The sequence below is a fragment of the Amyelois transitella genome, chromosome 14, assembly GCF_032362555.1.
Source record: "Amyelois transitella isolate CPQ chromosome 14, ilAmyTran1.1, whole genome shotgun sequence".
Classification (NCBI taxonomy): domain Eukaryota; kingdom Metazoa; phylum Arthropoda; class Insecta; order Lepidoptera; family Pyralidae; genus Amyelois; species Amyelois transitella.
In genome coordinates, this window is record NC_083517.1 from 10,501,703 (window position 1) to 10,529,475 (window position 27,773).

Here is a 27,773-nt window from a genome sequence, read left to right on the forward strand (position 1 = left end):
CACTTACGTAATTTTGTTTCTTATATTTATCATTCTCGATGTTCTCTGTGTACATTAATTAGTTAATTAATAAATAATATATATATTTATTTATTCAGTAGGTCTGAGAATCGGCTAACATCTATTTTTCATACCCCTTAGTAATATGGTATGCCTCTAACCTAAAAATTATTTATATTGCAAAACAACGAAACAACGTTTGCCGGGACAAGTAGTATATATATATGTAATGAAATGACATTTCATCTTTTCAAATTTGCCGCGCTTCGCGCGTTTAGATAGTTTATCTGTGGCGTGGAGAGAATTGAAGGGGGATGTAATGGCGGATGATGTTAAGATTATTGTGTACATAAATGTTATAAAAAATTAGTTTTGGAAAGATAAACGAAAGGATATAGTTGAGGAATCGATATTAGTGAACTTTAAATGTCGTTTCTTTGTATTTTCAGGTGAGATATAAGTGTAATTGTCATAGGTAAACAATAATTATTGTGATATTATAAAAGCGTGTTAAAATAAAACAAAACTTTGTATTTTCAGAGAAACAATTTGTGGTTTATTTTGAAAATCCTCAATAATATATCTTATAAAACGACATTTTCGTTAACTAAAAGAAAATGGACCGGCTGCAATTTGAGTTTACGATGATAGCCTCCAATGATGGCAAAAGTAATGTATTAGCCATAACCTCAATATCTACGGAAGAGGGAAAATGTTATGTTTTACCTGATGAGCTGCAGCCGGTGATTCATCATACATATATTGTTAAAATGAACATTTTTTCAAAAATAAAGAATAGCATAAAGAAAAGGCATCAAAGTAGAAAGATATGGATAAAATTGGATGAAGACCAAAAGAAAGCATACATAGACGAGGAAGGTAATATACAATTTCATGATCAATATTTGGAAGAAATGATTATAAAACAACCAAGAAACAAAGATGATAATTTGCAACAAATCTTGGAAAAATTAATAGAAAGTACAACAAAAAAAGAAAATCAACATAACTTAAAAAATATTTCAGAGAAATTCATTATTGAAAAATTCACAAGCAAGAATTCTAATGCAATGCAATGGATAGAGAAATTTGAAAAAGAGTGTGAACGCTTCAATATTTCAAAAGATGAAACAAAAATAGAAATATTGAGGTTGTTTATGGAAAAGTCTTGTTTGGATTGGTATAGCTCGATGGCCATGAAACTAACAATAAATTCAGAATGGAATGAATGGAAACATACATTTTTAGAAACTTTTAAGAATCAAGGATGGGACATGGTCACATATGCATTTGCATTCCGGTATAAAGAAGGACTGTTAATTGATTATGCTTTAAAAAAAGAACGGCTTATACTAGACATAAACAAATCGATAGACTCCAAAACAATGATAGATCTTATTGCAACAGGCTTACCTGGGTTTATCTTAAATAAGTTAAATAGGGACGAGCTCAACAACACAACTGATTTGTTCAATGAGATAAGAAAATATGAAAGTATGATGTACAAGAAGAACCCAACTACAATACGGAGTGGTACATTCCTTCAAAGAAATAAAACAAATGAAAAAAAGCCATGCAAGACTTGTGAATCTTTAGATAAAGGAATTAGATATCATCCAGAGGAGACATGCTGGTTCAAGAAAAATAAAATTGAATCTGAAAAGATTTTTAAAGCTAGAAATGTAAATAATAACTCGATTATTGAAGTAGATATGAATACTGATAAAAAAAACGAGTAAGTACACCATTAATCAAAATCAAGCTTTTATTAGAAAATAAACTAGAGGTGAGTGGCATTTATGATTCAGGCTCACAGATCTCTTTAATAAATTCAAGGCTGATCAAAGTAAAAGGAAAAAAAGATAACTTGAATATAGCATACATGAAAACGGTTAATGGTGTGAAGAAGACGGATGGCTTGATTACAATAAAAATAAAAATATTTGATTTGGAGGACGATGTGGATGTTTACATAGTAGAGAATGAAGATTTTGATGATTTTATAATCGGATTGGATATGATAAAGAAATTCAAACTTACTCAAAATGAGGACTTACAGATAGAACAAAAGAAAATAACAAATAATATAGACAGAATGTCTAAAGATAGCAAAAATGAAGAAAATAATGTAAAAACGTTTGCAATAAATTTCAATGAACACATAGAAACAGAAGAATTTGTAAGTATGACAGATCATTTGGATAATGAAAAGAAAATTGAAATAGAAAAAATTATACAGGAATATAAAACAATTTTCGCTAAGGACAAGTATGATATAGGGTCAGTTAAAAATTATGAAGCTCATATAGATTTATTAGTAAATAGATACTGTAGCAAAAGGCCATACAGATGCACAGTAAACGATAAATTAGAAATTGAAAAGCAAATATCCATGTTACTAAAGAATAATTTAATAGAAGAATCTTACAGTCCCTTCGCTGCTCCGGTAACGATGGCATTTAAAAGAGAAGAAAATAAAAAATCCCGCTTGTGTATAGATTTCAGAGAATTAAACAAATTGGTTGTACCACAAGCTCAACCTTTCCCGTTGATAGATGATTTGATAGTTAAAACCAGAAATTGTAAATATTTTACTACACTGGATATAAATTCAGCATTTTGGGCAATACCACTACGGGTAGAAGATAAAAGTAAAACGGGATTTGTCACACAAGATGGCCACTTCCAGTGGACTTGCCTCCCTTTCGGTTTGAAAACATCACCAGCAATCTTCCAGAGAATTTTAAGTAATATTCTGAGAAAGCACGATCTTACAGGGTACTCTGTGAACTTTATCGATGATATTTTGATATACTCAGCCACTTTTGAGGAACATATAAGACACATAAGAAATGTATTAGAGGCAATAATAAAAGAAGGCTTTAGATTGAAGTTTCAGAAATGTACCTTTGCTTCAGACTCAGTAAAGTACCTAGGCCATGTAATTCAGAGTAATTCAGTAAGACCACTAAAAGATAATTTAATCTCAATAAAACATTTTCCAACTCCTAAGACGCAGAAGAATATAAGACAATTTTTGGGAAAAATTAACTTCTATCATGAATACATACCAAGAAGCGCAATTATATTAGATCCGTTACATAATTTATTAAGAAAAAACGAAAAGTTTGTGTGGTCAGAGAAGTGTGAAGAATCATTTAATGAAATAAAAAGATATTTATGTTCTCAACCTGTGCTGGAAATATTTGACAATAACTTACCAATAAAAATCTTTACAGATGCATCTTTGGAGGGTATCGGTGCAATATTAAAACAGACACAGCTAGACGGTACAGACAAACCAGTGGCATATTTTTCAAAAAAACTGAATGAGTCTCAAAAACGAAAAAAGGCTATATATTTGGAATGTCTTGCTATGAAAGAAGCTGTTAAATATTGGCAACATTGGCTCATTGGAAAAAAATTCACTATTTATTCAGACCACAAACCTCTAGAGAACATGAATATTAAATGCAGGACAGATGAAGAATTGGGTGACCTTACATATTACCTCTCTCAATATGACTTTACAGTAAAATATATACCTGGTAAAGAAAATGTAGAAGCTGACTGTTTGAGCCGCAATCCGGTATTAGAATCAGAAGATAACAAAGAGGAACTATTGAAAATAGTCAATTTGATACAATTAAAAGATATAGTGGAAGACCAAGAAAAAAATGAAAGTATAAAAGAAAAGAAACAAAATCTAATACACAAAAATAAAATCTATTATAAGAAAATAAAGAAAAATGAAAAGATTATCCTCTCAGAAGAATTTAGTAAAAAACTTATAAAAAAGGTGCATGAAGATTTATGCCATATTGGTATCAGACAATTGCAGAAAAAGATAAGTTCAGTATATACAGCTAAAAACCTAACAAAAAATATCTTAAATATTTGTAAAACATGTGAAATATGCATAAAAAATAAATCAAGATGTCAAGGAAAGTTTGGATTAATGTCACAACTAGGACCAGCAACAAAACCATTTGAGATAATGTCAATGGATACCATCGGTGGCTTTGGAGGATCTAGGTCAACAAAAAAGTACCTACACCTTTTAGTAGACCACTACACCAGATATGCATTTATTGCAACCTCAAAAACTCAGAATGCAAATGACTTCATAAAACTTACAAAGAAAGTACTAGAGACAAATGAGATTGGAATAATTCTGACAGATCAATATCCGGGCATCAATTCAAGAGAATTTAAGCAATATCTACAAGAGAATAACATTACGCTAATATTTACAGCTGTGAATACACCATTCTCGAACGGCCTGAATGAAAGATTGAATCAAACAATAGTAAATAAAATAAGATGTAAAATAAATGAAAAAAATAATAAGAGAACATGGACATCAGTAGCAAGAGAATGTATACAGAAATATAATGAAACAGAACACTCTGTTACAGGTTTTGCACCAAAATATTTACTGGATGGTACAAATGTCAGTATTCTACCGAATGAAATTAAAACAATACACAGCGAAGACAAGTGGATTTCTGATAGAAAATTAGCATTAGAAAATACAATCAAATCCCACAAGTACAATAAAAAAAATATTCGATAGAAACAGAAAGATACTAGAATTAGAGATAGGAGACAGTGTATTTGTAGAAAATGGAAATAGACTAAATAGAAAAAAATTAGATGAATTAATAATAGGCCCTTTCGAGGTGGTAGAGAAAATATCAAACTCCATTTATAAGATTGACACTGGAAACAGAAAAACCGAATCAACTTTATTCCACATAACAAAATTACAACCTGTAACAACAGAAGCTGAGGAGGATGAAGAGGAGGAGGAAGAAAACGAATATGAAGAAGATTAGAGAACTTATTTATCTACTAGATATATTATTTAGAATTTTCTCTCTTGGGGGGGAGATGTAATGAAATGACATTTCATCTTTTCAAATTTGCCGCGCTTCGCGCGTTTAGATAGTTTATCTGTGGCGTGGAGAGAATTGAAGGGGGATGTAATGGCGGATGATGTTAAGATTATTGTGTACATAAATGTTATAAAAAATTAGTTTTGGAAAGATAAACGAAAGGATATAGTTGAGGAATCGATATTAGTGAACTTTAAATGTCGTTTCTTTGTATTTTCAGGTGAGATATAAGTGTAATTGTCATAGGTAAACAATAATTATTGTGATATTATAAAAGCGTGTTAAAATAAAACAAAACTTTGTATTTTCAGAGAAACAATTTGTGGTTTATTTTGAAAATCCTCAATAATATATCTTATATATATATATGTCCTTATATATATATATATATCTCGAAGTGGGCCCCAGGTGCAACGACATGATATAACACACGCTCCCGTTGTCCCGTGACGTCAGTTTAATTAAAACCGCCGTTGTGGCTTGCGGGAACAGGGATCTTCATTAAACTCACAAAAGGACCTTTATGGTTGATTGGCGTGTGTACAATTCAGGGATCGCAATCTATACTAATAATATAAAGCTGAAGAGTTTGTTTGTTTGAACGCGCTTATCTCTGGAAATACTGGTTCAAATTTTTGTGTTGAATAGACCATTTATCGAGGAATGTTTTAGGCTATATAATATCACGCTGCAACTACATGCACAATAAATGAAGAAATAATGGAAAATAACTTTTTCACGCGGACGAAGTCGCGGGCACAGCGAGTTTGAAAATAATAATGCAACCTCATTTGTTTAACAATAGTAATGGCTGGTAATTGACGCTGAAATAGATGTAAAAAAAAAAGAAAATAAAAATTTGATTTGTTTTTAGTGCATAATTATTATGATACTAGCTGTGCCCGAGACTTCGTCCGCGTGAAATAGTTATTTTGGGCATCATTGAAGCCCTCAAGGATGAATAACTTTTTACATTTTCCATTATTTCTTTGCTCCTTATAGCTGTAGCGTGATGTTATATAGCCAAAAGCCTTCCTCGATAAATGGTCTATTTAACACAAAAATAATTCTTCAATTTAAACCAGTAGTTCCCGAGATTAGCGCGTTCAAACAAACAAACTCTTCAGCTTTATAACATTAGTATAGATAGATATATATATCGCGAAAGTTGTATTGATTATTTGTTAACTCTTCAGTTACACAACTGCACCGAATCCAACGTAATTTGGTACAAATATAGTTTACATGTAAAAGGATACGAACTCCTTTTTTGTTTCTTTTGTTTTTTTTTTGAGGGCCTTAGTAGCGCAGCGGTAGTGCGCTTGTCTGTGTGCCACTTGGTCCCGGGTTCGAATCCCGGTCAACGCATGATGGGAAACGAACTTTCTCTGATTGGCCTGAGTCTTGGATGTTTTTTATATAAGTATTTATTATCAAATATATGGTATCGTTGAGTTAGTATCTCGTAACACAAGCCGCGAATTTACTTCGAGGCTAACTCAATCTGTGTCATTTGTCCGGTATATACTTATTTATTTATTTACTTTTTTGCCAATTCTTAGGGGAAAGTTTAACACGAGCAAAGCTGCGGACTACAGCCCTAGTTTTCACTCCCCGTGTAATAAAGTATGTGTAATATAACCAACAAATGCACTGCCATTTGGAACCGTTTCAAAAAGGTCAACTTACTCGAGCGTCTGACCTTCTGGAATAATCGCACTAAAATAAACACGAGATAGATAAATAAGAATAAAACAAATTAAACAATATATTATAAACAATATACATACATTAAATAACGCCTCTTTCCCGAAGGGGCAGGGAAGGGGCAGTAAACTTAGTTTTAAATAATTTATTTGACGTCAACCAATGTTGTTAAACCATACGTTTTGACAATTATTAAGCGATATATAGTATCCTATAGTAATTAATAAAAATTTTGAATTTTGAATTTGAATTTGGGGTAAGCAGAAACTACATATTTCCGTTTGCCACGCTGCATACTTCTTTTACTTCATCTACATTCATAACATTACTTTATGCATGTTCGTCCGTTTCGGGAACTCTCGATCTTAAAAAAATCGTAATTACTTTTCAAATGACTCTTAAACTTTCAGAAAAAGTCAATCTTTTCATTTGTCTTTTAAGCGATAGTCCAGCAACCTGTCACTAGCTCACTTCATTCAATAAACCATCCAGAAGAACGCGGCTTCTAGATGAGTCTTTATCAAAATGCGCCAAACCTGCCAGAAACTCGACGAGCGAAAACATCGTGAGGAAAGCTGCACATTACAGCCACTGTATCTGATGTACTGATCCAAAATGGGTCAAGATCCTATTAGACGAGTCTCTTAGTCAATAAAGAAGACTTAATCCTTCCAAGATCATGATAAATGGCGAACTTCGGGCTCATCTCCAGGTAGGCGTAGACGCAACCGGAACCAAAGTCGGGAACATGATGTAGATAGAAGACAGAAAAGAGGTAAAGTCCGCCCACCATCAAGGTACTTCATCTAACGAGATGTGATAAACAGGACTACTAGGAATAATCGGTCAAAATAGTGGTCGGAGACTTAACCCTGAGTAAATAGTAGCCGGTTTGGACAAAGAAATATGTGTATGTAAATATGAAATGCCTTGTCACAATCATCCTTTTGCCGTTTCTTGGGTAGGAGACCAGGGCCCGCTATGACCGCAAACCAGGTGTGATTCAGGCAATTCAGACACGGAGCGACTCTTGGCTGACCTCCGTGACACCTAACCCATCCTGGATCATAGTTGCTGCGTTAAGTGAAAGTGCTGAGAAAATATTCAAAACCTAACTTTTTGACAATGAAGATTTCATGAAAAATACCTGAAAATTGAGAGACGCTGGACAGCATCGACAAGCCGGAATGCCTGCTGTTGCTGTGAGGGGGGTGTATCATCCCTATTGAACATATCTCCGAATCCTCGAACTGCCACATATTTTAATCGTTCACGATACGACTGATATAAGAAATATTTGCAAAAAAATAATGTTAAGATTATCGTTATAACACAAAAGCGATCATGTCATAATGCGGCATAATCGAAGGGTATGTGCAACGCGCGCGGTGATGAAAGCGCGACTGCCGGGACGGGACGGGAACAAGCGCCCCACCACTCTCCGCGGTGGGGGTGGGTAGACCGGGAGGTGGGGGTGGGTGGTGATGTCAGATGGAGATGCCTGGGCCCGCGGGAGCTGTGTCTATTGACATGAGCAGCTTATGGGCTACTGATTAAAAAAATAAATGATGTTTCGTGGACGAAAATTGAGAATGTTAATGCTATATTACAAAATTATACTATATTTTACTTATTTAATTAGGAGTTTTATGGCCGCCATTCTCGGGTTATAAAATGTTGCCACCTCATAATTAAAATATGTACTGCTAATGTTCAAGTAACAGTATTTAATTGTACTTTAACCTGAATAATATAAAATACATATAAAAAAAACTTTTTTAAACCATACAGCTGAATGTGTGTGTGTGTGTGGTTTCAGTTTTTTGTGAGACTGTTGGCTCTCTCTACCCCATAAGGGATAAAGGCGTGATTATATTATGTTGGTTACAAAAACTGTATTGGGCCAGAAATATTCCTGGAATATGTGAATATTACAAAAACTTTTTTAATACAACTACATTTTGCTTTTTAGTATCTAATATAAAAGGTCAGGTCAATATATCCCAAACCAAAGAGCTTCGGTGAAGAGAATTAAGATGCTAAAGTATGCAGCTATCATGACAAGTGCCTCTTAAGTCTCCTATGAAAGAGGTGTGTTTTTATATCTGTTTTTACTTTTATTTTTTCTTTTTTTTATTTATCTCACAAATTAAGTACCTAAGCCCTTGTTTCTAGTCGATACCTGGTGTTTATAATAATTAAATAATTATGAAAATTCCCTTAAGACATAAGGCTCTCACTTTTAATTTCATAAAAAAAACACTTTTAAAAATTCACACCAAGAGTTGGCTTCGCATCCTTTGAAAACAATGGATGTAAATCACTGTTTAGTACATAGTAAAGTACTTGAAATATTATATTAAGTAGAGTGATTACTATGCCTGATTGTTTCCTTACAAGCCCTGGGTTTGTTTCCAAGTCAGGTCACAATGGAAAATTATCTTTTTGAGATATTAGATAAAGTTTCCATTAATGTTGAGTGTTATATTATGCATTGTCATGACAAACCTACCAAACTCCAGTCTGTGACAGGCATGATTACTGTAATTAATCTTTTTGCATCTTTTCAATTTGTTCCTTACATTCATATGTCTTGATTAATTCCTGAGCAGGATAAGGGACCATGATCCAGAAGTTAGTCTGGGAAATAAGATCTACTCTGTAGAGAGTAGATCTTTATGTTATATATATGCATATTTATGTTATGAATCTTGATATGGGTAGTAGAGGTGAAAATTACCGAAAGTTTCGGAAACTTTGGAAGTTTTCAGGAATATTTCGGGAAGTATTCGCGAAAACTTCCAAAGTTACGGTAATTTTGGAAGTTTTCAAAATCGATGATTTATTTACAATAACAGCAAAAAGGGCTGCAATAAACTTAAACAATGTCACTATTTAGTCACAAACCAAGCGCATTCGTAAGTATAAGTATCTGTTTGACGAAATATAGGTAAATTTCGGGTAGTTTTCAACATAAAAAAACCAAATTTTTACTTTTTGTTTTAAAATGATTTATTTTAATAATATGTCAAATAACTAACAGAATTAAATTAAAGGATCATTTCCATCCGACACGTCTGATTCAGTTACATTAAAGTCTTGTAATAAAACTTCCTCAGTATCGTCCTCTTCAGAACTAGAACTACTACTCATATTATATATATATTCATCTTCGTCTTCCAACTGTATATGTATATTGTTATTATAATTATCTGACAAAAGATTTATATTTGCTCGAACAGTAATAAGCTTTTGAAGCCTGTCGTTAGTGATCCTATTTCGGGTACGGGTCAATGTGTTTCCAAATAGCGACCAATTTCTTTCACTTGAGGCGGACGATGGAGGTACACTTAATATTTTTCTTGCTATGGTAGATATAATTTGGCAGTCACAGAGACCTTTCCACCATGTAGCCACATCGATTTCGTCCACGGCTTTCCAAATTCCAGTCTGACCAAAGAAACCAGTTTTGGCTCTAAGTTCCGCTAAATTTGCCATAACTTTGCCAGGATTTTTATTTAGTATTTCGGCATACTTATGAATAAATTCTTGCCCAATGGAAATTTGCTCTGGTGTTAATTTCAACCCTCTGTACCGTGGATCCAAAATATTTGCGGCATAATGAATAGGCTTTTCAATAAACTGTCGACGTTTCCCAATTGCCTCTAAAATATACATTTCTTCTTCATCGTTGATTATATCAGAAGTACTCACTGCATCGTACACTTTTTCTCTAACATATTGAAACATCTGCGGTACTTCTGACAAAACCGCCTTGTCGGACTCTAATTTCGTAGTAGCAACATAGATGGGTTTTAAAATATCATGATATGTTCTGACCTTTATCCACAAATCCTCCGTGAGCAAATGTTGCTTTATCTCTCTGTCAAAATCTTAGTCTTGACAAATAACAGTGGCTTCCAGCGCTTCCCGATTGCACAGAAATGATTCCATCATTAGAACATTGCCACCCCATCGAGTCTGGCTTGGCAACTTTAAAGTTTTCCTATCGTTACCATATTTAGTTTTTTGAATATTCTCAAAATATGCTGATTCAACGTGACGTTTTTTTATATACTTTATGATTTTAATAACTGTGTCATTGAGAACTTTAAAGTTGTGTAGTTTTACTATATCTTTTAAGAGCAAATTTAAGGCGTGCGATGCACATCCAACTGCAAATGTATGTACATATTCATCTTCCACCATTCTCCACATTGCTTTCATGTTACTTGTATTATCGGTAATTACCGCGACAAATTTTGATGGTCCTATTTCGTCTATCACACATTTTAACTGAGTGAACAGATAGTTAGATGTCTCCCGATTAGTGCTAGGATAGACGCATTTATAAAAAAAAGGTTTAGGTGTAGTAATAATAAAATTAATTGTACCTCTGCCGTTTATATCGGTCCAACCGTCCATAACTAAAGCAAGGGCTTCAGCTCGATTTATAATTCCAGTTGTTTCCGTTCTTATACGTTCGTACTCTGCATCCAACAAGCTATTGCTAATCATATACCTGGTTGGAACTGTATATTCGGGATTAAGGGCATTGATTGCATTTTGCCAGAAACTTGATTCTAATATATTAAATGGTGCTCCTGTGGCGTAAATTGCTCGTGCAAAACTAAGGTCTATTTCTTTCTTTTCCTGTGCGGTAATGCAATGAGTTGACTGTTGTTGATTAGATTGTGAATCTTGGGTAGAAGAGCACGACGACAGCGTATTTTCTAGTACAAAATTAGGCGTTGGTGGAATAAACAGCTGGCCATGGACTTGTTTTGATGTTGACGGAAGTGAAACAGTTGAAACAGAAGAGTCTTCTGACGTTCTTGGTCTACTGCTATCAAGTAATCCATTTTTAACATCTTCCGGGCACTGTTTGCAGGAGTTTATGGAATGGTTCTTTAATTTGGTTGCATTCATTGCTAAATGTTTTCGACAAAAATTGCATCGTGCGGATTTCTTCCCATCCGTGTTTATTAACTCGAAATATTCCCAAATTTTAGAGGTGTGTCTAGGCATATTTATAATTAGAACGATTACGCAACAAAATAAGCGAATAGAGCGAATAGATATAATTATAGGTACATTAACAGAAAAAGACGTCCACTTGTCAATACGTGTCGCATGCAACTAATATTAAATCTCGCGGTTAGGGTGCAATTCGGCGGCGGCGCCGTTTCATTAAAGTGGCGGCGGCATTTTACAAAGGCGGCCGCAGTACTACAACACAGCGGCTACATATCTTTGATAAAAGCCGCCAACCTTGACCTTCAAAATAAACTATAGATTTTATATTTTATTGATAAATAACGTCGTAATTTTACTGTAGTACTCACTGTCGTCTAAGCGTAATCCCGGTTCCTTCATTTGTCACAGAGCGTCGGAGTCTAGAGCTCGCTTTCCTATTTTGTAGTTTATTTATTACTGCTTTTGAAATAAAATAATATGTATAAAATAACATAATAAATCGTGTAAAGGCATGCCCCGTGCATTGGTATATTGCTGTCGTAAGTAAAAAAATATTATTTCAAAACTTCCAAAACTGCCGGCAACTTTGGAAGTTTTCGGGAAAGTTACCTTACGTTAGGAAATATTCCTGGTAATTTTCATCTCTAATGGGTAGCCATATCAAGATTCATAACATAAATATGCAGTCTTAAGTAAAAATAATCTTACTACTGAACTTTTGTGCATATGAAACAATAAAGAAAACTATATTTAAAAATGTATTTGAAAAATAATCTAAGCGTCAAGGTAAAGCTGTATAAAATTTCTGTACTTTCCTCGTTTCGCGCAAGTCAAAACAATGGTAAACATTATGAGAATGACAAGGTATTTGGCGCAGTTACTTATCACCTAATATTATACTTATTATGTCTACTATCAGAGTTTCTCTAACACATCTTACATAAGTAACATGAAATGCCGCTAGCTGATTATTTTACCTAGCTCTGTACATACCATAATCCCTGAATAATTTTTTGTAGTCCCCCAAATCATTTTGCTCGAGCCAGTCATCAACTTGAGAACTTTCGTCTTCAAAGATTTCAGTCAAAACTAACCGCGCGAGATATATAACAAAGAACAAAACCAGAGAAGTGCCGAAATAGTTCACATGTTTGTGCATATTTAGTGTTTTAGTCATAATAACATTAATTATCACGAATTTATTGAATTTAGGACGGCACTGGGATTTGTTTTGCTTTGGTTGACTGACATTGACATAAGCGGCCGCGGTACGGGAGGAAGGGAATGACATTTAATTATTGACATAAATGTAGTAAGGGTTCTTTTTCTTCGGAAGGTTCTGTACAGTTTGGTTCTATCCTAAAGAGGTATTGAAGAGGTCACAGTACCTTAAGAGTACCGACTTAAATTTTAATGAACAGTACCTACACTAGCACTTAAAAAAAAGGTATTATTGAGATAGGTATGAATATCCATGAAAAGCAGGTAGAGGTAGGTACCTATGTACCTACCTAGCACCAGGCAAATATGTCACTTCCGGGATGCGCAGTAGCAATTTTTCTTAATAATATAAAAAACTTCTGCGCAGCGTCTACAGATTAAAATTTTGTTCAACTTTCGTGCCGGGCACGGTACAAATGTAAAACGCCCTTTATATTTTCCAGCAGTATGTTGTGCACTTCTTACCATATAAATACCTACCTTTATCCGTTATGAAAACCTCCGACCGAAGACATTCCGCGTCCTCCCGCGCTAAACGTAACACTTATGTACCGTTACCGTAGGCCACACTATATGTATGCCAAATTTCATCAATTAGTTTAAACTGTGCAGCAGTAACAAGCAAACTTTTGAAATTATAATGGAATTTTCCAAGATTTTTCTATTTCATCAATAGAAATTTTTTTTCCTTTAAATGTGTCCATAGTGAAAACCTTAACTGCATGAAAGTCGGGCACACGTAAACCTTATAAGAAAGAAAAAAAATAAAACTCATCAGGCAATTATTCTAAATAATATAATGATTCTCATTAGTATCACAAAGGTGTGTTTTCACATACGATCCGTGTAAGGTTTATTAAGCTGATTTAAACACCATCCGCTCCCACTCAACAGCAAACATTGATTTTGTGGATAACATTTTCAAGTCTTACCTAAACCTAATTTTTGAATGAAAATTTTAGTACACTACATTATAATCAAAATCTTTTAGTGATATTTCAGAATATTTACTATGAATCACATCTTCTCTTAGAAGGTACATAATAAGATCACGACTTTTTAAACTAACGCTAATTGACACATACCAACGTGCAATACAGCTCTGAAATCTTCTGAAATTTTATCAGTTCATTAATTACCAAATTAAAAAATTCTTTCTAAATGTGCATGATGATTAAAAACAGACTAGAAATTATTAATATTTATATCACTACACATTCACATGATACAGAAAGTCGATTTTTATAGACTTAAATTCAATATTGACATTTAGACACAAGTTCATCAGGGTTTTGGAACTGTTACAAAACTTCACTTCTCAGTGAACTTCACAGAATGCATAGGACCAGCCTGTAATATGCTTCTTGTTATTATTGTATATATTTCATGATAAAATGGGAGCGCTGTTGTTTGAGCAATATTTAAAGCTAACATCACATCAGTTATTCCTCAAATTTACTTCTTGACCTTAATTTTGTCTGCCAGTGAACATGACAGACCCGTACCATCGGGTTCAACATTCAATTCCTCTACAACGGAGTCGTTGATGACCATTGAGAAGCGTTTGGAGCGGAACCCACCGAGGGGGGGCAGCTCTGTGCCAAGCTCCAACTTTTTGATGAAGTTGCCACTGGGGTCAGCTAGCATGCGGATCTGAAAAAATATTTAAAAAAAAGGTAGAATTTATAAATAAAATATTTATATTCCCCGAGTCACAATTCAGTTGTGAATCCGCCCACTTGCTTCAGAGGTTCTGAATCTGAGTCTTTGTACAGTAATTTGAAAGTAGTACTGCTGGCCACTAAGAAAAAAAAAGAACAAAAATAGAATATTGCATAAAATATTTAAAAAGTCCGAAGAGCGTATCTTACAATGTTAAAATATATATAATTTAGTTCACTTTTTATAATTTGATGGATGTTAATACCTAATGTATAAACCAAATATAAGTTCAGTGAGTTATATCAGAAAGTGCAGTTTTAATTTCTTTCAAAACAAGTTCCGACAAAGATCATAAAATAGTTCTGTATTAAACAGTCTTACCATTGAGCCATACAACTGAACATTGGCCAACAATTTACAGGCAAAAAACAGGCCTTTCAGTCTTCATGTGACTGTGGGTTCTGTCTGCTCCTTAAGGATAAAGATGTGATTATATATTGAAGAAGCAAGCATTATACAATGATAAGTTACACACATATTATTCTTATGCTATTATTTTCTTAATTAGGTGTATAAAATGTTGCAATAAATTATAATTTTATAATTTTGTGTTTCCCTGTTTCGTAAAAATTGTCTTAGCCAAATTACAAAGGCTGGTCTCAAAGTAAGTTCAAGACTCATAACCCAATGAGAAAATGTATAGGATGGATTTATATAATGTTACATGTCTATGAATAGTGTAAGATTTTAACATCAACCAATCATTGCTCATTCATATCTATGTGAAATTTATTTTACATTAAATTTTTAATTAAATGCTTGGCAACATTATTAAATCATTATTTTTTTGTAATAACAGCACTTAAGCTAGTAGCACTTGACTATAAATTGTAACTTTTCCTTTTCAAGGTTAATGTACAAGGATTTTGAAAGTCATGTTAATAATAAAACTAGTGATAGAATCACACAATGCTTGACTGCCAGTGGCTTTTATCATGAGGTCGAAGGACAAACACATTGTTGATTATTCTTTAAAATGAGTCAAATAAGATAAGAAAATTGTTTTCATTATAACTTACACTATACATGTACTGTAATGTTATGTTAAATAAAAATTATTTTTTTTGTTTGTTATTTACATAATAAAATTCTACTACCTATTTATTTAATGCTTTTAAAGGACTCTGGATTGGTAACAATTAGAAAAGTCTATTTTTATACAGCCAATAAATTTTTCATGAAGAGCTTTAAAATATTGACAAAAGTTCAGCAATATATGTGATTTATTAATTCAATTTCAATTTATTAATTCCATAACTCAAACAAATTATTAAAATATTGTTACCAACCTTTCCCTTGGTATTATGCTGTGCCCCCCAAGCGGCCATCACATAGGGATCGTTCACAGACACGCAAACGATCTCCGCCACTCCCTCGCTCTTCAACTTGTCGGCATTTTGCACGTATCCAGGCAAATGTGTCTTCGAGCAGCCAGGTGTAAACGCGCCGGGAACCGCAAATAACACCACTTTTTTCCCTGACGTCAACTCGCACACATTCACCTTGTTCGCCGGGGAATCCTCAAACAAATCAGCCGACGGGAGACTGTCTCCAACCTACAATCACCAGTCAAAATAAGCTAAAAGTTACATAATTCTAAACAAACACACAAAAAACATGTTACCTTGATAGGTGCCATTGCTATCTGAGTGGAGTGTAGCGACCGGCTCGAGGTTTGCTTGCTGAATGCACAAATACCACGGATAATTGCCGGCCTCGTTAGCAACATTTGTGGGTGCTTATATATATTTTATAACTGGATAAAGTCAATAGGTATCGATCGGCCAAACCAGATGTTAAATTAAAACATACAACCTTGAAAATAACCTGTCAACTTAAAATTGTCAAATAATTTATTGTGTGACATTTAGATTGTCAATGTCAATTTGACAGTTTGTTTAAGTGCTCAATCTCGTTTATTGGATGGCAATGACGGTAGGCGGCAACACAACACAACATTTGAATGTTTGTTTGTCAAAATTGGCAAATGCCAATGCCAAATCAATTCGTGTCTATGGTCCAATTTAATTTCACTCGAGTCGAGCGTTTTCTAAGTCGGCTAGTGGCTGTTGATTTTGATTATTTTTTTGTCGTTTTCCACGTTTTAGTATGATATTGAATGAAATTCGTGCTAAGAGAGTGATGTGTTAAGATTAGCCGTTTTATTTTTTAGTGGCATAATTATGGAGGTCCCTTCTATGGACACCATTTACCAGGCTATTAGTGCACTGTATGATAACCCCAATGCTAATGAAAAAGAAAAAGCCTCCCTTTGGCTGGGAGACGTACAAAAATCCGTAAGTAGATCATGTCCGTTTCTTTATTACAGTGTTTCATTGTTTACCTTTTATCAGGTCATGGATTAATATGAGCCAATAATTTCAGATACATTCTTGGAAAATAGCTGATGAATTGTTACAACGGAAGAAAGATGTTCAATCGTGTTATTTTGCGGCGCAGACTATGAGGTCGAAAGTGCAGCATAATTTATCTGAATTGTCTTCAGAGGCTGTGGTATCACTAAGAGACTCTTTAGTGGCCCATTTAGAGGGCACATCACCAGACACAAGTTCGCCGATTCTAACGCAGCTTTGCCTGGCGCTAGCAGACTTAGCACTGCAGATGCCTGCCTGGCAAAACTGTGTAAGTGATCTTATAAAATCATTTACAAATAAAAATGACTTCGCGTTATTAGAAATCTTAACAGTACTACCTCAAGAAATAGACTCATCAAGTCTTAAGCTCGGTGAAAATAGGCGAGAAAGTATCAAATCAGAATTAAGGTCAAATTCTTATACAGTGACTACTTTTCTCAAGGACAGTATAATAAGTTCACAGAATACAAATGTAGCTTTGAAGATAATTAAATGTATGACTTCTTGGATACAAGTGAGAGCAGTGAACATACAAGAGGTGCCCAATAATGCCGTTATAGCATTCTGCATGCAAGTTTTACGTGATCACAATTCTATTAATACGTTACATGATGCAGCTTCAGATTGTATATGTGCATTGTTGCATTGTTTAGAGGATAATAATAATAATGAAGATGTTGAGAGGTTATTGTTCGAAAGTGTATCGGCTCTGGAGGAGAGTTACCACATGGCCGTAGCTCACGAGGAAGAAGAAAAAGCGGCAAACTATGCGAGAGTGTTTACAGAGTTGGCAGAAACTTTTCTAGAGAAAATAATTTCATCAGCAATGACTGGTACAAGTCATTTTGCTGGGAGATCACTAGAACTGGCTTTGGTTTGTGTTGGACATCATGATTATGAGGTATGTAACAAGACTAATTTATATATTATATCTAAAACTTAATAAAACTACAAACCGAAGAGATTAAATTGATTTAAAAGAGAAACATGTGGCTTAGGATCTTAACTTAGCTAAACCAACTTAGTTAATCAGATACTTTAGTGTCTGAACATTTCTTATATATTTCCCCTGGTGTGAGTACAAAAAAGTAGTGACACTTATAAGCATCAGGTTGCAGCTATAGAGCATCGTTCAGTCATTGCAAGCCACCTGGCTGACCAATTATAGCTCTGTAATAGAGTTATTTATAGTCTTAGATCTGAAGATATGAGATATAAGTCTTCAGTTGACTGGAAAATGTGGAAAGATGAAATGCAGTATTTTTTTAGTAAACAGTATTTTTATTGAAGGGGTGTCGAATCGAAATCGAGGTCATACACCATCCAAATTAAAACTTTCTACCTCTGTTTAGTGTCTCAGTAAAACCGCAGACAGACATAGTGAATGGCTCACCCAATCAGAGATCCATGGTCAAAGGCATACCCCGGGCTCCTCTCCTGAGTGGTGACGATGTACCCGGACTAAAGGCAGGAGGAAGAAGAAGACAAACATGGCAAAACTACAAGGTTTCCTTGTTTACTACACTATGGAACCCTAAAATGCAGTGTGTGAATCAGAGAAAGCTAATGCAGAATTAGTTCTAACAGTTTATTATATATTTTAGGTGGCTGAAATCACCTTTAACCTATGGTACCGGCTGTCCGAGGAGGTGTATCAGAACGACTACCAGGGGCTGACGGATACGTTCAAACCCCACATCGAGAGGCTGATCGAAGCTCTAGCGAGGCACTGTCAGTGTGAACCGGATTTACCCAATTTGCCTGATGAAGGAGACGAGTTCTTTGTATGTATGAGGTTATTTTATTTTTAAAGTTATGTAACCACAGTTTCTCCCATCCCGATTTCGCCGGCGTTGAGTCAATACTGCTGGAAATTCCAGGATAAAAAATAGCCTATGTGTATTCTAAGTAATATTCTGGGTCTACAGCTACCTACATACCAAATTTCATCATAATCGGTTTAGCAGTATTTGCGTCAAAGAGAAACAAACATCCATTCATACATACTCACAAACTTTAGCATTTTAACATTAATAGAATGCAGATAATTAGCTACGTCTATAAAAATCAATTGTCATTAAAACTCCATTAAACTTCCTATTTGGTATAGTTTTGACAGTTAAACTAACTAACTGACTTGAAACTAATAAAAATAAACAGGTTTTGGCAGGAATGCAAAACATAACATCAAGCCTCTACGTGTTGGATTTATATCCCCACGCAAGCCTCTTAAAAATCCGGGGTGTATAGACCTCTGAGATCCAAATATAAAATTCTCGTGACACAATGTTCATTCCCGTACCCCTCCGAAACGGCTTGACCGATTCTCATGAAATTTTGTGAGCATATTGAGTAGGTCTGAGAATCGGCCAACATCTATTTTTCATACCCCTCAGTGATAAGGGTTGTCCACTCTTAACATTTTTATTTTAACTAGAAATTACTTAAAAATTATTTATATGGCAAAACAACGTTTTCCGGTGACAGCTAGAAATACTATACTAAAAATAATGTAAGATCACATATATTTTTAACACCCATTTGTACCATGTTACAAGTAAATAAAGAATATATCATTTCATTTCATGGTTCTCAAGCTTCAACAGTGTAGATGATGAATGATCATGTCCACTGAAAATGCTGCAGTCTAGTGTGTTCCGCCGCTTCTTCTACACATGCGCTTTGAAAGCGGTAGTAGTTATAATTAGATTTAAGTTATGTGACGTCAATAAGTGATACCTTGTATCCAATTCTGAAAATAAATCTATTCTATTCTATTCATTGTTCCAGGAGTTCCGAATGAAGGTGATGGGCCTGATAAAAGACGTCGTGTTCATCGTGGGCTCCAGCTCGGTGTTCAGACAGATGTTCACAGCGCTCCAAGCGAACATATCGTGGGAGCAGACCGAGGCTGCCTTGTTTGTGATGCAGGCGGTCGCCAAGAACATAGTGCCGTGAGTTTGTTAATCAACTCTCATGATACATACAATACATACATACATAAAATCACGCCTCTTTCCCGGAGGGGTAGGCGGAGACTACCTCTTTCCACTTGCCACGATCTCTGCATACTTCCTTCGCTTCATCATAATTGATCATATCACTCTCATGTTAGCCTCGCAGTAAGTTCGAGACTTGTGTTACGAGATACTAACATTTACACGTAATAACAAATACTTATTTAGATAAACATCCAAGACCCAGGCCAATCAGAGATAGTTCTTTTCTCATCATGCCCTGGCCGGGATACGAACCCAGGACTACCGGTGTCACAGACAAGCGTACTACCGCTGCACCACAGAGGCCGTCAAATTATAATACTATCTACTTATATATATACTCATCCTCATGTTGCCCCCTTAAATGGACTTATACACATAGGACCACTCCATCTCTTTCCCATGGATGTCGTAAAATGCGACTAAGGGAAAGGCTTACAAACTTGGGATTTTTATTTTAGGCGACAGACGCGCAACAAGTCACTATTTGAATCTCAATTCTATCATTAAGCCAAACAGCTAAACGTGGCCTAGCAGTCTTTTTAAGACTGTTGGCTCTGTCTACCCCGCAAGGGATATGGACGTGGTTATATCTATGTATTTATGTAATTTACATAATCACGTCTCTATCCCTTTTGGGGGTAATTAACCCCCACGTGATTATATATTTATTTTAGTTGAAATGGAGACTGTCAAGATTTTATTTTGTTATACTTATAAGAATTCCTTGCCAAATACTGTAAGAGGTGTACTACTACCGTTGTATTTTTGGCGCAAATAAATTTATATATATGCATCTTCTTCACAGCGAGGAATACGAGTACGTACCAAAAGTGGTGGAGGCGATCCTCTCGATGCCCGACAACACCCACATAGCGGTCAGGAAGACCTGCATCCTGCTGCTGGGGGAGCTGTGCGAGTGGATAGAGAAGCATCCCTCGGGCCTGGAGCCCTCCCTTCAGTTCCTGGTGCGGGCGCTGCAAGAGGAACAGCTGGCGTATGCAGCCGCTACTGCTCTGCAGGTAAATGTTGTCAACTAATAAAAAAAATCCAATATATTTGAATTTATTTCAGCCATCAAAACAATAAAGTTGTGTATTATCGCAATACTTGAGTATACGAGGGCTGTACTGTAAGTTTTAAGAATGGAATATTCCCGACTTCTGTCATATTAAAATCCGAGTTCCTGTCATATTAAAATCTTTTTAATTGAAAACTTGGTTGGTTGGTTTTAAAAATCGAAAACCATAATATATTAAAAGAAAAGAGATAAGCGGTCTATTCACAAGGTCTTGTCAAACCAATGAGCTTGTGTCTCATTTTAACTGCCTGTTTGACCTAGCTAAACATTTCAGCATTTTCAAGACTGTTGTCTCTGTCTACCCCGCAAGGGATATAGACGTGACTATATGTATGTACGTTATGTGTAAATCATCCCCAGAACATCTGTTCTGCGTGCCGGTCGTCTGCGGGTGCGCACGTGCCGCTGCTGCTGGAGGCGAACCGGCTGGCGGTGCGGCTGGCGCTGCCGCCGCCGCCCGCCACCGCGCTGGCGCGCGCGCTGGCCGCCGCCATCAGCAGCCTGCCCCCCGACCAGGTATACATTGTGCTGTATCACATCTATTGCCTATTTCGTTCATATTGTATTGTTTTAAGGTACAGGGGTGATTGACTTATTAACGCTTTGTCTATCATAGAAGCTACCTACTTGAAATTTGGACATCAGCTATACTGCCGCGGTATAACTAAAATGCCGTTATCTGACATCAGGATTTACACCTTTTTTACCAGTAAAATAAGAAAAAAAAATCTCTTTCGATCTGTATATACGACTTTTTGGTACCTTTAAGTCATAAATAGGTGTTCTCATTGATAAATGGCATCAGTTTAAATTTTTAACGCAGTTTTTGACGTTTTACTTAAAACAAGGATTTGGCAGATAACGGCATTTTAATTATACCAGGGCAGTATATTTGAAATGAATATTTTCTATTGTAAAACGCTGAGGAATTCAAAATAAATTAATTTTAATAATTAAAAGCGTGAGATTGATTTAGAAACGTCATTCAAAGATGTATTTTCAATGTTTAACGTCAAAAACTGCCACTATGTGACGTCACTGTCACTGTTAACAACCCTCGCTGACGCGTGTGTCGTCGTGAACAGCTGTCGCTGGCGATGCGCGAGGCCACCGCGTTCCAGCTGCGCGGGCTGGCGGCGCTGCTGCAGGCGGGCGCGCCGCCGGCGCGGGGCTCCGCTAGTGACCCGGCCGCGTGGCTGGACCGGCTGGCGGCGCTGTTCCGCGACGTGCGGCCCGCGCCCGCGCCGCAGCACCCGTGCCTGCCCGCCTGCAGCGACGCCTGGCCGGTGCTGCACCAGACTCTCACCAAGTCAGTGCTTTTTTGGATTTATTGTTTTCTCGTATAGTTGGTTCGCGGTTACAAATAAAAGAATAGGATCACTTCAGCTCTTTCCCGTGGATGTCGTAAAAGAAGGGATAGGCTTATAAACTTGGGATTATTTTGGGTGATAGGATAGCAACCTTGATTTGAATCTCAATTCCATCATTATATGTATATCAATGACTCTTTTGTGACTTTGAGTGTTGACATTCAAACAGTGAGAAAAACATCACAAGTAGATTATGGTTTGCCATTTAAATGTATAGATTTTTCTTGTTGTATTAATTTTATACTATTCAGTACTAATAGTAGTAGTAAAATTACTGGCATTAAGTATCGAGTTGCAATCGGTGTGGTTGGTGTTGTGACGCGAGCAGCGCAGACCACTCAGTGCCGTATGTGTGTGTGTGCGCGCAGACACGCGCTGGAGCCGCGCGTGGTGGAGCGCGCGTGCCGCGCCGTGCGCTTCGTGCTGCGCTGCGCGGGCGCGCACGGCGCGGCGCTGCTGCCGGCGCTGGCGCCCGCGCTGCAGCAGCTGTACGCGCGGCGCCCGCACTCGTGCGTGCTGTACGTGGCCAGCATCCTGGTGGACGAGCTGGCGGCCGCGCCCGCGTGCCGCGCGCCGCTGCTGGCGCTGCTGCAGGCGCTGCTGCCGCGCGCCTTCCAGCTGCTGCAGCAGGAGAACGGGCTCAAGGACAACCCCGATACAGTCGATGATCTCTTCCGCTTGTGTATACGGTGAGTGGTTAACATGTTTTTGGTGCATTTTAGCTTTGAAGGTCTTTACCTTCAAAACCTAAAATCTATCTATGTAGGTATGCTTCATTTATTAAAGCAAATTTTAGTAAAAGTAAAGTACCCTAAACCGATGAGATGATATGAAGAAGAATGTAGATGAAGCGAAAAAAGATATAAAAATCATAGCAAGTGAAAAGGTGCAGCCTCTGCCCACCCCTCCGAAAAATAGACGTGTTTCTATGTATGGTAAGAAATTATTACATCCACCGGAATTTCGGGAAATTCTACATGACAAATTTAAACGTCCTAGGCCCAGAAGTTTCTAAGTACCATCATATGTAGTATCCTATAGAAAAATGAATAAAATGAATAAAAATTTTTAATTTGAATTTAGGCCACTGGTTGAGTTACCGTTATCAATCTAGAAAACGGAATAGGTTCCCCTGCAATGGTTGCGGAGATGAGACGGGAGTCGCTTCGTGCAAAAACCTGACTTACCCAATCCAGGATCCATTGTCAAAGGCATACCCCGGGCTCCTCTCCAGAGTGATCAGGATGCGACCAGGACTAAAGCCAGGTGGAAGAAGAAAGTTCGTGTTTGATCATTCTAGTATTACATTCATTCTATTCTTCACAATTAGTTCAACATTCATTATTTTTTTTAATGTAGACAATGTGCATTCGTCCACGATTTAGATTTAAGCAATCTGTATTTGCAAATTGACGTTCGGTGAAAATGCTGCAGTGTAGTTTGTTCCGCCGCTTCTTCTTCACATGCGCTTTGGAAGCGGTAGTAGTTATAATTAGATAAGACTTAAGTGATGTGACGTCAATAAGTGATACTTTGTATCCAATTTTGAAAATAAATCTGTTCTATTCTATCACTGCACCGGTTTCTCTGCAGGTTTCTCCAGCGCACCCCCCTGGAGCTGCTGTCGTCGGGCGCCATGCCGGCCATCGCGCAGTGCGCGGCGCTGGCGGCCAAGCTGGACCACCGCGACGCCAACTCCTCCGTCATGAAGTTCCTGCAGGACCTGCTCCGCGCCAGCCACCACCCGCACGACGCCGTCAGAGGTGCTTCCCCGCATTGTCTTACAGGGCAGCGCCACGTGTGTCTCACAGGGCAGCGCCACGTGTGTCTCACAGGGCAGCGCCACGTGTGTCTCACAGGGCAGCGCCGCGTGTGTCTCACAGGGCAGCGCCGCGTGTGTCTCACAGGGCAGCGCCGCGTGTGTCTCACAGGGCAGCGCCGCGTGTGTCTCACAGGGCAGCGCCGCGTGTGTCTCACAGGGCAGCGCCGCGTGTGTCTCACAGGGCAGCGCCGCGTGTGTCTCACAGGGCAGCGCCGCGTGTGTCTCACAGGGCAGCGCCGCGTGTGTCTCACAGGGCAGCGCCGCGTGTGTCTCACAGGGCAGCGCCGCGTGTGTCTCACAGGGCAGCGCCGCGTGTGTCTCACAGGGCAGCGCCGCGTGTGTCTCACAGGGCAGCGCCGCGTGTGTCTCACAGGGCAGCGCCGCGTGTGTCTCACAGGGCAGCGCCGCGTGTGTCTCACAGGGCAGCGCCGCGTGTGTCTCACAGGGCAGGCGGAGCCAAATGTCTAGCTGGTGCTATCGTCACTGCTACAGCCGAGCTGGACTGCCATGGAGTTCCTGCAGGACCTGCTCCGCGCCAGCCACCACCCCCACGACGCCGTCAGAGGTGCCTCGCCGCATGTGTCTTACAGGGCAGGCGGAGACAACAGTGTCTAACTGATGCTATCATCACCTGTACAGCCGAGCTGAACCGTCAGGAAGTTCCTGCAAGATCTGCTCAAAGCCAGCTGATGCTGTTAGAGGTGTTGCCATCAGCATCTTTTTCCATCTTTTCTTTTGCTACATTATTGCAATCAACCCTCTTACATACATATGGTCACGTCTATATCCCTTGCGGGGTAAACAGAGCCTACAGTCTTGAAAAGACTGAATGGCCACGTTCAGCTATTTAGCTTAATGATAGAATTGAGGTTCAAATAGTGACAGGTTGCTAGCCCATCAACCCTCTTCATAAACTTATTCTTGCCGATAATAGAATAGAATAGATTTATTTTCAAAATGTATCCAACAAGGTATCACTTATTGACGTCACATAACTACCGCTTCCAAAGCGCATGTGCAGAAGAAGCGGCGGAACAAACTACACTGCAGCATTTCCATCGGACGTCAATCGTTATAACAAATAATGTGAAATACATAAAATAAATTCCGTATTTATCTTCCCACAGCGCTAGCCGACGAGGCGATATCGACGTACGGCCCCGAGCTGACCGCCAGCCTGATAGAAGCCAGCGTGCTGCACCTCCACTCGTACATGCTGTCTGAAGTAGCTGAGGTGCTGGTGGAGCTGGTGGGGTGGCAGCGCGCGCGCGGGCTGGACTGGCTGCGCGGCGCGCTGGCGGCGTTACCCAGTGACCGCGCGGCCGCGCCCAGCGAGGTGCAGTGCTGGCAGTTCCATCAGTGCGCTATGAGGTACGTGGTGGTTGGTTGGGTGGTTGTATGGAATTAGGTACTTCCTTGTGTGAGCCGTGTGGTTCGACTTAATAGAATATGGTTGATTGGTAGATGATGCTTCTAACATTATTTTGTAAAATAAAGTACATATATACATATGGTCACGTCTATATCCCTTACGGGGTAGACAGAGCCAATAGTCCCGATAAGACTGAATGGCCACGTTCAGCTGCTCGGCTTAATGATGGAATTGAGATTCGCATAGTGACAGGTTGCCAGCCCATCGCCTAAAAAAAAGGATTGCAATTTTATAAGCATATCATTTCCCATGGATGTCGTAAATGGCGACTAAATAGGCTTATATACTTGGGATTCTTGTTTTAGGCGATGGGCTAGCAAACTGTCACTTTTTGAATCGTCATATTTGTATCGTTAACAAACAAACAGCTGAACGTGGCCCTATCACTCTTTTCAAGGCTCTGTCTACCCCGCAAGGGATATAGACGTAATTATATGTATGTTTCTATGTAAAATATCCTTTTTATTTTCCAGGACAGAAAAATGCAAAGAGATGACGCGTCTCCTCCGAGACTTCGCTCGGCTCTACCGATAATGTTGAGCCCCGGCCGGGGGCTCACGGGCTCCGCGAACAACTCATATAAATTTATATATAATTATATACAATATTAATTTGTTTGCCTGTGGTATTTGTCAAAAATTAAACCAAAGTTATTAGAGTTTACAAAAAACGAATAAACTTTTCGAGAATTGGTTTGCGCTTGCGCTACGCTCGACGCCATTTTTGTTATACGGCACACCATAAATAGAAAAATCTTTTTGACTGGCTTTAAATGACAGTTCCTCAGCGTTTACTACACTATCAGTCTATCTGTAAATCTCATTTCTGCGCGTTCCCGGTTGCACCCTCACCAACAGTGTTTCGGGGCCCTGGGTCCGCTTTCTAACTTTTATCTGTCCACTCTTTTCCTCGCTTTTCTTTCATTATTTACCGTTATTTTTATTTTCTTTTCCTTGGTTTCTCTAGTTCTTTTAACAGTCTCCTTTAAGGTTAAATTTTCAGACAACGTAGTTTCGTTTTCATTGTAAAATGATACATTAGTTAGAATTGCATTCCGGCCTCTTCTCTAGGAAATGTAATCTCTATGTAACGGGGTTTATCACCCACATTTCGAGGCAATCGCTCAATTAGGGAAATCATTTCTGCAATAAAAAAATATTATTATATATATATATATATATATATATATATATATATATATATATATATATATGTGTCATGGATGAAATAATTAATTGGGCTATATACATATGTAATGCTCGGACATTTTAAAAATGCCCAAAATGAAAGTTAAATTGGGCAATAGTAATTCAAATAATCAAATTGACCAGGCATTATATGTACAGTACATATTGGCATAAGCCAAGTGCCAAGCCAAGCCAAGTGAAGGTGATAACACCTTCACAACATATTTAACTAATATTTTTTTAATGCTTTTGTACATTAAAATGAATCAAATATTACAATTTAATGAAGATGTTTTGGGTCTTTCTTTTTGGATAAGAGTCACTGAGTAACGGAAGTGTTTTGTACATATAAATATTCAGATTTCTTTTTTTATTTTTGGTGAAAGTGATTCAAAATAAATGTTTTTCTTCACTATATCTTCATACATTTTTACATTGTAATTAAATTTACTATTGAGAATATTTACTTTCTGCTAAAATTTCTCCTATGATTACCACACCCTTTTTGATCGGTGTAATTAATCATATTTCTGTCAGTAAATTACATAAACCACAGTACCACAGGCAAACAACTAAATCTGATCAAAACTAAGAATGAATGATTCAATTTCTGTAATACCGATATAGCTATAGTTTAGCGAAAGTGATTCGTACCGCAAGCAATACTTAATGTATCTTGTTATAAGAATTTTGATTTAACTGATTAAAAATTGTGGACTAGTGGTGAAATACTCAAACGTATTTTATGTAATATTAATATTTCAAGATAGTTTTTAGTTAATTATTTAACTATAAACCTTTATAGTTGTATAACAACGCAGTTTTTAAGCGGGCCCGCACCAAGTTGTAATACAAGAAACTCTTCAAAGACATCACACTGCGGCGCCGCGGCAGAGCAGTTGAAACGCGGGCCCGCGTTTCAATTTATGCGAAGAATTTCTTGAATTACAACTTGGTGCGGGCCCGCTCTCAGACTGCGCTG

General features: G+C 37.4%; 3 protein-coding genes across 3 annotated transcripts in view; 1 reads left to right on the top strand and 2 right to left on the bottom strand.

The window, feature by feature from the left end:
- The window catches only part of LOC106132459 (apoptosis-resistant E3 ubiquitin protein ligase 1), a 45,751-nt gene extending 32,935 nt beyond the window's left edge, over positions 1 to 12,816 (bottom strand). Inside the window, exon 1 of the mRNA XM_060947614.1 lies at positions 12,576 to 12,816. Within this exon, the coding sequence (XP_060803597.1) occupies positions 12,576 to 12,759 (184 nt within the window). The 5' untranslated portion in view covers positions 12,760 to 12,816. The remainder of the gene's footprint in view (positions 1 to 12,575) is intronic.
- Positions 12,817 to 13,583: 767 nt separating this feature from the next.
- On the bottom strand, positions 13,584 to 16,369 carry LOC106132461 (peroxiredoxin-5, mitochondrial). Its single transcript, XM_013331889.2, has 3 exons — positions 16,150 to 16,369; positions 15,815 to 16,081; positions 13,584 to 14,456 (listed from the first exon to the last, which is right to left on the bottom strand). The coding sequence occupies exons 1-3, from the start codon at positions 16,252 to 16,254 to the stop codon at positions 14,259 to 14,261; spliced, it is 570 nt and encodes a 189-aa protein (XP_013187343.1). The 5' UTR covers positions 16,255 to 16,369; the 3' UTR covers positions 13,584 to 14,258.
- Positions 16,370 to 16,554: 185 nt separating this feature from the next.
- Positions 16,555 to 26,795, top strand: LOC106132245 (transportin-3). The gene is made up of 11 exons (XM_060947613.1): positions 16,555 to 16,822; positions 16,911 to 17,801; positions 18,505 to 18,684; positions 19,691 to 19,854; positions 20,708 to 20,921; positions 21,341 to 21,496; positions 22,066 to 22,289; positions 22,719 to 23,039; positions 23,944 to 24,113; positions 25,300 to 25,543; positions 26,078 to 26,795. The coding sequence occupies exons 1-11, from the start codon at positions 16,709 to 16,711 to the stop codon at positions 26,136 to 26,138; spliced, it is 2,739 nt and encodes a 912-aa protein (XP_060803596.1). The 5' UTR covers positions 16,555 to 16,708; the 3' UTR covers positions 26,139 to 26,795.
- Positions 26,796 to 27,773: the final 978 nt, after the last annotated feature.

Coding starts and splice junctions, on each gene's coding strand:
- LOC106132461 (XM_013331889.2), bottom strand. CDS start 16,254: ATGTTGCTAACGAGGCCGGCAATTATCCGTGGTATTTGTGCATTCAGC. Junction 16,082..16,149: donor TAGCAATGGCACCTATCAAG/GTAACATGTTTT, acceptor TGGTGATTGTAG/GTTGGAGACAGTCTCCCGTC. Junction 14,457..15,814: donor AGCATAATACCAAGGGAAAG/GTTGGTAACAAT, acceptor ATATTTTTTCAG/ATCCGCATGCTAGCTGACCC.
- LOC106132245 (XM_060947613.1), top strand. CDS start 16,709: ATGGAGGTCCCTTCTATGGACACCATTTACCAGGCTATTAGTGCACTG. Junction 20,922..21,340: donor CAGCCGCTACTGCTCTGCAG/GTAAATGTTGTC, acceptor AATCATCCCCAG/AACATCTGTTCTGCGTGCCG. Junction 21,497..22,065: donor GCAGCCTGCCCCCCGACCAG/GTATACATTGTG, acceptor CGTCGTGAACAG/CTGTCGCTGGCGATGCGCGA.